At 41.4% G+C, this 10,962-nt stretch overlaps 2 protein-coding genes across 3 annotated transcripts in view; one reads left to right on the top strand and one right to left on the bottom strand.

The window, feature by feature from the left end:
- The window catches only part of LOC307041909 (troponin I, slow skeletal muscle-like), a 117,388-nt gene that overhangs the window by 75,772 nt on the left and 30,654 nt on the right, over positions 1–10,962 (top strand). The window lies entirely within an intron of this gene.
- Positions 21–10,779, bottom strand: cnot4a (CCR4-NOT transcription complex, subunit 4a). Of its 2 annotated transcripts, none has more exons than XM_079685475.1 (13): positions 10,521–10,779; positions 8,700–8,922; positions 7,849–8,046; positions 7,451–7,537; positions 7,009–7,110; positions 6,040–6,165; positions 5,783–5,907; positions 5,505–5,699; positions 4,862–4,916; positions 4,491–4,746; positions 2,591–3,082; positions 1,645–1,878; positions 21–918 (listed from the first exon to the last, which is right to left on the bottom strand). In XM_079685475.1, exons 2-13 carry the CDS (start codon positions 8,871–8,873, stop codon positions 593–595), a joined length of 2,370 nt encoding a protein of 789 aa, XP_079541601.1. In that variant the 5' UTR covers positions 8,874–8,922; positions 10,521–10,779; the 3' UTR covers positions 21–592. The 2 variants fall into 2 exon arrangements, with proteins under 2 accessions (XP_079541601.1, XP_079541600.1); XM_079685474.1 differs by having other exon boundaries at positions 5,505–5,702; positions 10,521–10,778.

The following is a 10,962-nucleotide window of genomic DNA, read 5'->3' as shown; positions in this document are numbered from 1 at the left end:
GCCAACCCCTTTTTTCTCTCTCTCTCTCTCTCGCTCTCTCTCTCTCTCACCTCTTATTCACAACTTGGCTGTTAGGGTTGACCCAGTTAAAGTGGGGAGGATGAGGGTCTTTGGGGCAAAGCTTCAAGAGCAGATTCACAGCTTGCTTAATTCCTCGAGAAAACGAATCGTCACCTTTCAGAAACATAAATGTTGTTCATGCTTAATCATTAGTTACTTTTTTTAAAAACACCTCCCTTCAGCTCATTTGTTTCTCTGTGGTGTTAGCTCTGGTGTCACCGCTGGGCGCTCGGTGCTAAACTGTCTCCTGTGCTCTCCGTTAGCAGCGAGCTACATCATGAATGCCATGTGGCGCCCAGAACTAGGTCTAAGGAGTGATGATGGTCGCATGGAAAGAGGACCGATGACTTGTGCGCCACAAACAAAAACAAATGGGCCTGGGAGTCGACGTGAGGGAATGAGGAAGAGAAAAAGAAGAAAGCATGTTTGTTACTTTGTTAATAATTTTTCATACTCTGCAGATTGGTGTGTATTGGATTGAGGGGAGGGGTACAGGATGAGTGGGTATAAAGTGGGGGGGTGTAGTCTGTGTTCAGTGGCGGTCCACAGCGGCACTCTGTAGCAGCTCTGTGGCCGGCTGTCCGGGGGGTCTGAAGGCAGTCTGGAAGCCGGGTGGGGGGGAATGGAACTGGCTGGCAGGGTTGGGGGGGTGCATGTAGGGAGCCCAGCTGCTGGCGGCTCTGTGGTGGAGGGGGATGTGAGCGTCCAGGAGGCTGCTGTGGAGGGGCTGGGGGGGGGCGGACATCACAGAGCAGGCCGGACCGTCCATCTCTGTGAGAGCCTGCAGAGACTTGAGCCAGTGGGGGGGGTTGTCGTCCTGGAGACAGTCTATACTGTTCCCCGCTGACGCCGGGATACCTGGGGGGGGACGGGACAGGTGAGAGATGATAAACACAAGGTGAGATACAGAAACACTTTGAGGGTTGTTTTTAAACTTCATGTATTTTTGTTTAGTTTTTTGTGAATTATTTTATTGCTTCGATTTAAGTGTTTTTTCATAGTTCTGGGATCTGAAGAGGATACCAGGACAAAGTTTTGAAGTTCATTTCCGTGGTTTTTATATTCTTAGGGCTTTGGTTGTTATCTTTTCAAGGTTCTTTATTTAGTCGGACTTAGCTACAGTTATGCCGATGTCAGGGATTTTAAGGGTTCTGATCGTTTTCTATGACATCAGAGACCATGTCAACTCATTCATTTATATCTGTATGATTTAATAACGTAGTGTTATGTAAATGAGGCGGCAAACTACCAACTACTTATTTCCAGGAGTGAGTTTTATGCTGTTTATTTTTTATTGTATTTGTTGTTCTATACATTTATTTCGAACGGATGATCCAGAGGCCAACATGGCATTTTATAATCCTTTATTTTGTCTGATCAAGTCCAAAACAAGAAGTATATTAATTATTAAATTACATTAAATAAACTACTTCATTCCTCATATGTCACACATTTTTGGATTCCAGCCTCTTTATTGTGGGAATGAGTTTCTTTGTCTGGTATTTTAGTAAACTGATGTCCAGCTTTGATGTGCCGTGAGAAACGGTGTCTCCTAACCAACTGCCTTAAAGGGACAGTGTGTACCTGTGATGATGGCAGGGTCCATCCAGCTGGCTGGGCTTTCCCAGCTCAGGCTGTGTGAGAGACCTGCGGGCCCCATCGGGCCCCCGATGTGGTTAACACTGTTGGAGGATGAGGAGGATGAAGAGGAAGAGGAGTTTGGGAGGCCCCCGAAGTTGATGTTGATGTTGGGCAGCAGAGCTCTGAGGCCGTCCTGCCACTCTTTCACATTTAAGCCGTCTATAGAGCCACTGTTCTCTGCAGGAGAGGAGGAGAATCAGTCACTTTCTGCCGACTAGTGGTCAGCTGCAGAACTGCATCTACCAGCATGCCCTCTGTGAGGTCAATAAACACTCATTGAAACAAGTATCACAATCAATGGGAGGAGCGAGAACTCAAATCATTTACTTAACGAAGGAAATACCAATTTACAAGTAAACGTCCGAGAAATAAATACCTGAAGTTTTCAGGCAGAATGGCTCCTTTCAGAAAGTCAATTATTATATATTATATATATATTATATTATATATTATTATTAAACAAATCAGATAATTGGATTATAATCACTGGTGCTTTAACATACTTGTACTGCTATTGCTAGAGGAGCTTTATATACCGGTTAATTAAAAAACACAGGATATGTTTTTGTAAATGTTTGATATACATTTCATTGTAAAATCTTAAACTGTAAAATAACTAGTAAGTTCAGCTGTGCGATGAATGTGGAGTAAACAGTATACTGTTCCCCTCTTAGATGAAGTGGAGTAGAAGTATAACATAGCAAAACATGTCAAATGTAAAGTCAAAGTTCCCTCAACATTCTTCTTAAGTACTTAGTTTATTTACTCAGTTACTGTCCATCACTTATCACAATGCTACAAGGCCGCAGTGTATATTAATTGTGATATTAGATAACAGTTTGAACGTGTAACGTAACTCAGTGTTAACATGCAGTAAGGCATCCAGTACCTGAGATGGGGATCCCGCCCAGCCCTGTGTTGTGCTGAGGCGGCAGATTCAGGTCCAGGTAATTACTGTGTGAGGCAGCACTGGCTGAGTGGTTCAAGTGTGTGAGGTTATTTCGTGTGGGGACGCCCATCCAGGGGTGTCTGGAGGATAGCAGCTGCTGCTGGCTGGCCTGGCTGTGACTGCCGGGGAAACTGAAGGAGCTGTAGATGGCTCTGTGGTGGAGCTGGGGGAGGCGAGGCAGGCCGCTGGGGAAGTGGTGCGAGGCGTTCGGGTTCATGGGGGGCAGGCCGTGACTGTGAGCGCTGTGGGAGAGGAGCCCCGGGGACAAGGGGCACTGGTCCTGCACCGACAGCTCCTTCTCGATCAGGTCGGCCAGGGCTTTACGAGTGACGTCGAACGGATCGAAGCCCAGGTCGTCGTCCTGCTGTTTGCTGGACGAGCCGAAGCCAAAGGCCGCCTGCCAGTCTGTGGAGGAAGACACTGGTATTGTGTCTGTGAGGAGGGAGGAGAGAGGAGGGAGGAGGGAGGAGAGAGAGGAGTTATGGAGCCGTTCTTCATGTGAGAAAGTACAAGTTGACGAGCCGTGGGAATTCTTCAGCTAATTGATGATTAGCCTCGAGTCTCCAGACTTTGGGATGCTTAGCCTTTAACACCAGACAGGCTACTTCTGTGACTTTCTACTATTTAAAACATTTCCAAACACTTTGTATTTTTCTTATAGTTTTACATTTCTATTTCTAATTGTTTTGTTTGTTTTCTTTCCCCGTAAAGAACTTTGTAACTATGTCACAAAGAATAGACATTTTTGGTCACAGTTTGCAAACACACAACATCCAGCTCAATGAGGGTTACTGCGGGTTAAAGCCAACCCTCTTGTTTTGTAAAAAGGATGTCCACTTGTTATTTCTACTCAATATTTATGATGACAAACTCTAAAAACATGCAAATATGAAGATATATACATTGCAAGTGTGATACAAGTGTTGAGAAGGACTTTTTTTGTCTCGATGTTATTATTTCTAAAAACAGTCACTCCCATTCAAATTTCTCCCATTCAAATAATTGCTTACTAAAAGGCACCATTCAAAACGGTGTCACAAATAAACACTGTTTCCTTCTCCATGCTGGATGCCATCAAGCACAAGGATCATTTTCAATTACTAAGATTATTTTGCCGACACTACGGGGATACACCCAACAGGTACAATTATAGGGCTGCGCAATTCATCGTATTTTAAATCGCAATTACGATTTTGGCCTGCCACAATTACGAAAAGAACATCGAAAAAAATGATTATTTTGCTTTGCTAGGTTGTGACAGTGCACTGCAACATATTTGATCTCATTTATTTTAGTCTAATTCATTTGTATTTATCATATTTATATATGTTTAGTAGCTTGTTGAATTGCGCTCCAAAATATTTGTTGATCTTGTTTATTGGCATTTATTATTTTTGATATTATTTATTTAAATGTGAATATAAATGTATCATTTATTTTTGTATTGGTTTTGCAGTTGAATTATACGTTCAGGGTAATCAACAGTTAAAAAGATACTGTTCAAACTATTATTTGTATTTGTTTTAAAGTTCAATAAATGGATGTTTTCAAAGTCAATGAATAATCGTGATATCAATTATTGACCAAAATAAATTGTGATTATGATTTTTTAAATCTTTTTATTATATTATTAAGATGGCCAAGTCTCCACCATTTTTATAATCCAGGGAAATAAGCAGAAAATACCTAAATGATGGAGACACTACTATTCCAGTCAATGCTATGATGTTTAATGCCAATGGCCACAGTATAATGAAAACACTGATAACAGGTCAACTCACTGTTTGAAACCAGACCAAAAACCCTACAGACAAACGAAATGTTTAAATCTCCACTGTACCTGACGTGAAAAGGCTCTGTGGTTCGGGGGTCATGGGCCAGTCCGAGTTGCAGCGGGGGGAGCTGGGGAAGGGGGGGAGGCCGGCGGGGAGAGGGTTAGGATGTCTGAAGTTGCTGTTGTCTGAAAAGAGCGACTGGGACTCAGCTGCCGCTCCCTCGAAGGGTGAGCGCGCGCTGAGGTCTGACATGCTGATGGGCACTACCAGGCTGGGCTTTGATAGACCCGGGGGGGGAGAGGGGGAGTCACTGCAGGCCATCTGGAGAAAGAGGGAGGAAAAAGGGGCTTGTGAGATTGTCCTTCATTTTAAAACCATGTAACAGAAACTAAACTGAAAGTAAAGGCATGATACAAATGATTGTTATTGTTTCTACCTGTTGGAAAGTTTCTCCGTTCATCATACCGATCAACTCTGGTTTATCACTGGGACTGCAAATTCAAATGACAGACAACTTTATTAGTATTTAATAACAAACCAATACATCAAGTAGGGCTGTGCGATTATGGCAAAAATCATTATCACGATTCTTTTGGTCAATAATTGAAATCACGATTATTAAAAACGATGATCCATTTACTTTGAAAACATCAATTTATTGAAAAAAAAAAATGTGAACAGTTGTCTTGAACACTAAGTATAAATCAACTGAAAAAATGTAATTTTAAATGTATTTATTTTTAAATAAAAATAATAATCGTTTTATTTCGATTACGTTGATTTCGTAACCGTTGCAAGCCAAAATCGTAATGAGATTAAAATACGATTAATTGCCCAGCCCTAACATCAAGGAGGAAACGTGTTGAAAAGTAGATACATTATTAAATGAATGTAATCTATGGCTGCATCGCTGTTACATCCAAAATAAAAAACTATTTCTTAGTTAAGAGAAATGTAAGTTAAGGAGTTGCTGTGAGAACATCGCTGTAGTCCGACAGACAAGAGACATGTTTGGATACAAATTAAAAACCTTTTTGAAGAATAAATAAAACAGTATTCTTTTGAGTGGTGTGCATTACCTGTTACTGTCGCAGTTGGAGGAGAAGGGGGACAGTGCAGAACACTGAGCAGAACCCATGTCTGTGTCTAGCCCGTCTGAAGTAATGCCTTCTTGGTCTAGAAAGTCTAGCAGCGGAGGAGACTTGCGGTCCTCTGAAATCCCATTGGACAGTTTGCTGTGTCCTGACAGCGTCGGCCAGCCATCTTTACCGTTGCTTCTGTCACAAAGAGAGCAGCAGAGAAGTGAGGCTTTGCACCAGGGGAAGCAAGAAGAGGAAGACATCAATACTAAACCAACCTCTGTGTGGAGTTGGATTTGCTCTTTGACTTCTCGGCTCCACATGCTGGAGGTTGTAGAAAGCTAGGGTTAATTTTATAGAGGTCTTGGAGGAGTTTCTGCTCATACTCTTGATGTTTTCCCGCCTAAAAACAAATAGACACACTATTGGTCAACATGAATCCTTTCGTTAATATAAAGAGCATAACCCATGGTCAACACATACAGCAAAGAGTGACAATTTGTTTTACATTTCACAAAAAGAAACCACTATTTACCTGCATTTCCTCTTTTGTAAAGCTAGCTGCTTCATCCCCCAGCTCATGTAGATACATACAATCAGGTTTTGGACACTGCATACTTTTAAGAAAGTAACTGCAGTACTTTGTTGTGCCTAAAGAAGCCTGTAGCAGAACAAAAAGAGAAGACAATTACACACTCGTCCATCAAGCCTATGCACTTTTCTTTCAAGGACTTTTGGTTTAATCCTACAAAGCGGGTTGTTTAACCCTTGTGTTGTGTTGTGTTTGAAAGCTGTTACCGTTCATGGTGTTCGCGGGTACATTTTGACCCATGATTTATCTCAGTCCAAAACACAACAAAAAAATAACTATCATCCAATAAGGTCATAACTAACTTATTATGCATTCATAACCGTACAATCCTGTAGATTTAATGTTATGGCCCAAAACACATTACACCACATATTGCACACGTGCATGTGTGTGTTCAGGTTCAAGTGTTAGTGTATTCTTTGAGGAAGGTCGAGTTCCCGTGGGGGGATGGGGGCAGAGGGAGGGGAGACCAGGTGCATGTTGCGAAAAAGTATTGTTACAGTGGATGAAGGGGGAGGGGGAGGGGTGTCTAAAGTCAAAGGTGAATCTTGATTGGGCCATATTTGACCTCGAGTCACCCAAAACAATTCTGCCGGGCCTCCCCAGACCCCAACACCAAATTATACACTTTTTTTTTTAAGAGACTTTAAGACTTGGCTAAAATGGTCAAAATCTGTTTTGTAGTGTTTATATAGCTGTTGTGGAGGACATCATGAAGCCTTGTTCCGATGTAGTTATTATATCATTTGTACTTGAAACGGGTCACGGGAGACCCCAACACAACATAAAGGGTTAAAGGATGTTTACATTTTACAGAGAAATAAATATAGAATAAAGTTATCACATGGCTTTTATACAAATAAAACTCCTTATCATAGTCACATATGAGAAAAGCAGTTTCTAACGTCTCACCTTGAGTGTTCTCCCATCAACGACCACGTTGTTTACACACTGTATTGCTCTTAACGCGTCTTCAGAGCGGATGTAAGTGACATAAGCGCTGGCACTCGGCCCCTGTAAAAACAGAAAATGTAAGTAAACATACAAGGCAAACACATCCGTTGAAGCGGAATAACTTTGTTTACAGAGGCATTCCAGGAAAGCAATGAATAAGGATTTCTAACATTGATTCCTCACGTTGCAATAATGACGGGTAAGAAAAGATATGCTAAAGAAAAAGGGGGGAAAACGACATGATATGCAATTAAAATAACTAAAAAGACAGAAATAATGTGTTTACAACAAAGGGGTTAACATGTGTCTGTTAAAGAGAAACATTTAATTCATTACGTTCTGGTCCTATTCAGAAACAGACATCTTGGATACATATTGTAGATGGCATCGAACCTCTTACCTGTGACCCTGCGTATGATGTGCTATTGTTGATGACCACTTTATGGATTTTCCCAAACCTCCCAAAATATTCTGGTCGTTTTAGGACCTGTGAGCACAATGAACAAAATATATCACTTATCACAAAGTTTCGGGTGCAGTGTGAACTCTTAAAAACATTTAAAGAAAATAATTAAACGTAAGGCTTCAGAGGGAGCTTGTCACTGAAAGGCCTTTAAAATGTTCATTAAATATACGAATGTATTTATGAGAATGACTGTCAGAATAATCCAAAATAAATCTAGCAGCCGTTTACTTCAGTTTGTCACAGCCATATTCACATCAAGCTAAAACAGTTTCAACACTATTAAGTCACATCTAGCATAAACCACTGAGCTTTTGGAGCGCCCCTGAACTCACCTCTGGGTCGGCGAGTCGCTGCGAGAGCCCGACCACGAACACCAGGTTTCTCTGCACCACTCGGACACTTGCCAGGTGCTTTCGGTTTTCTGTCACCTTCTGCTTCTTCTCGTTCTGTTTCTGCTTCTTTTCGTTCTTTATCCTTTGGATCTCCTCCTGTGACAGGGGCTTGTACACAGCGGGGTCCTCTGGGTAAGGCTATATAAAAGAGGAGAAATATGTTAGAGATATCCAACATATGAAACAATTATACTATTCTAGTTGTTTCGTAAAGGTTAGTGAGTAACTGAGGCCTTTGGTTGTCAACATAGTAGTCCAACAGACATTACTAGCCAAGCTGAACATCATGTATGATATATATCTGATATGATTTATTAGTATAGTATCATGATTACTTTACATGTTTTGATATGTACAAGCAGAATGTTTTATTTTCTTTAGTATTATTTAAAAACTATTTCTTTGTTTTTATATAATTGGTTCATTCATCATGTTGTCTTGCAGATTTTCCTTTTCTTGTTAGTTTTTGATCCGAACGTGGAGGGGAGGTCTGTTTTTTAAGTCAATGGCTTCATGAACTCTCAAGAAACACATTTCGTATTTTCTGGATTTCATTCTGTCTTATTCGTGTGCAATTAAAATCAAATCTGTTGAGGCTGTAAACTGTAAATGACTATGAGCTAATGTTTGAACTAACAGGCTGCTTTAGAGGGCAAAACCAAAGTGTATCTCTCCCCCAGATTAATATTTGGACACAGGCATCATCATCCCTTCTGTTGTCACTAAAGAAAAATCCCCTGTCAGTCGTGATGAGTTCCTCTGCCTTCATATCCATCTCATCATCTCCTCACCTTTCTGCAGGCGGGGCAGAGGCCGTTCTCGTCTGTGCGAATGCGATGCCAACAGAAGCGGCAGATCTGATAGCCGCAGGTGCAGGGGAAGAAGTTGACGTCATCAATCTCCAGCGGCTCCAAACACAGAGGGCACTCCATGGGGTCGTCCTTTATCTCAGGGCTGTGGGACATCCTATGGCACGGCGATGGTGAGCGTCGAAGCTGGTCACAGAGCACAAGGCTGAAAAAACAAACAAAGTTTAAAAGCTCCATTATGACATGATTCAACATAATAGCAGCTGAACTTGTCGTCCTGACACATGGCTGGATAGTAAAGCCTCTGAAACCGACGATATGACCACCAAGGTCACAATATCAGACAGAACACACCAAAATGCATTTCACTTTTTATCAGCAAAGGAAACGCCACAATCAACTAGTTAATCCGCTGACACCGTTTTGATGAAACTTTGAAGAGATGAGTTGATTCAACTGCATGGTTGATTTATAGGCTGTGGTTTGACAAACTACAACAAACATTGTACTGGCGGTTAACTGCATTGTGTTTCTAATGTTTCGTCTCATTCATTTCCGCCACAGAGTGTAGCACAAATATTGAAAATGGCTCTCAGTAGATTTCAGCTGAAACAATTAGTCAAGTCTGAAATTAAAAGTATTCTGAATATCGACTTATCAAACAAAATTAGACATTTAGAAAATAGGCTTGGGCTCTGATAGGTTGCAAAGCAACAGCCTCCAGAAAATGAGTTAAATAAACATTCATTTGAAACATTTGAAACATATCCTGAATATCCATGTTAACCTCCACAAAGGTTTAATCATTACAGGGCTTTGTGACATACTGTATACGTGTAATGCAGACTACCCTAATAAAAGACCACAGCCTGTATATCTTAGAAAACAAGTCAAAACAGCTGTCATCATGTTTAAGGGATAATGCGGATGTTGTGGCATCTTCCAAGGGTTGACAGTATTTGACACATCGTCATGATACACGTCAAAAGGGAAACAACTGCATTTATGTACAGTTGAGACCTTATTCTTTTAGCATTTACACACCGGTTTCAACACGACAACACTGCAGCCACTAGGCCAGCTCATGATAAACCCAGATTGATCAAACCTGACAGTGTACAGCTGAGTTAAACGATAACAGGGAAATGCCAACATTTCCAAATATGTGCCAACATTTCACTGACACATGAACACGTACAGGAGTGTCACAGTTCTCCTGCTTCCCTAACAGAAACCAGCTGATTGGTAAAGTCGTGTATGAAGCCTGAGTACCTAGCGGGTAACTTTAGCTTCTCTCTCTACTGGATCGTACATTATGACAGATGTTATTTGACTAACATTAGGCTAAGCTAACATTAGCCGCGAATTGGTGAAAGAAGCCGGTTTAACTAATAGCAAGTATCCAGGAGCAGTTGTGAGTGTAATCACAAAACCAAAACACAGAGGTCATTATTTACTCCATACTGACATTTTAAAATACCTCTGTCACAACGATACGCTTTCTCTCACATATTAACTGACAGCTTGCTTAAAGCTGACCGCTAGCATCGGCATAGCTAGCATGCTACATTCTCATCAGAGTTTACGATGAGGCCTACACAAGCTAATGCTAACCTGGGAACAAGTTGTTGGCACTATAAACAATTGACATGGCTCTCACGACATTCAGATTACCTGGACACTGGGCAGAGAATACTCCAGTATCCGTGTGTAAAATAGTGACATACACACAACTGTCCTTTATTTATTATGGCAGGATGGAAGCTGGCTAGCCCAACTAGCATCTCGGCTAGCGTTACTTACCCTGTCCGTATTTAGCTTAGGATTCCTCTCCAAAGGGAGTCACACCAAATTGGGCGGGGACTGCTAGCCTATGTGTCTGAAATGTCAAAATTCCTATAACCGGTCACTTAAGATAACCGTAGTTATGTTGTTCTGTTGTGATTAAAAGGCTATAGAGATGTTTCGCCCCTTTCTTTTCTTGGTATAGTGGAGACAATTTACGCTCAAACCACCATCTTAGCTAGCATTAAAGTAGGGAGGAGGGAGTGGGGCAAGTGTTCATAGCAACTGAGTCTGCGCTGAAGGCCAGATGCTTTGTGGGAAATGACGTTTTCGGCTGAAGTGGGGCCAGGGTGGGACTGGAGGGTGCATTTACAAATAATATTCCAGATAGATAAAGGGAGTGTGATGCTGGTTATGGATAAGAACTGAAGTATTCAGTTTTTCTTTAATATGTAGGAAA

This window comes from Notothenia rossii (genome assembly GCF_949606895.1).
Source record: "Notothenia rossii genome assembly, chromosome: 5".
NCBI classification, from domain to species: Eukaryota; Metazoa; Chordata; class Actinopteri; order Perciformes; family Nototheniidae; genus Notothenia; species Notothenia rossii.
The sequence above is the reverse complement of the archived record's forward strand: the minus strand, read 5'-3'. Positions and strand labels throughout refer to the sequence as shown.

Bases quoted from the DNA above. Each gene is read 5' to 3' on its own strand.
- cnot4a (XM_079685474.1), bottom strand. From the start codon at position 8,873: ATGTCCCACAGCCCTGAGATAAAGGACGACCCCATGGAGTGCCCTCTG. The intron at 6,166-7,008 runs GTGAGACGTTAG...GTTCTGCTACAG, and splicing joins TTGATGGGAGAACACTCAAG to GCTTCTTTAGGCACAACAAA. The intron at 5,703-5,782 runs GTTGGTTTAGTA...TCTTTGTGACAG, and splicing joins AAATCCAACTCCACACAGAG to AAGCAACGGTAAAGATGGCT.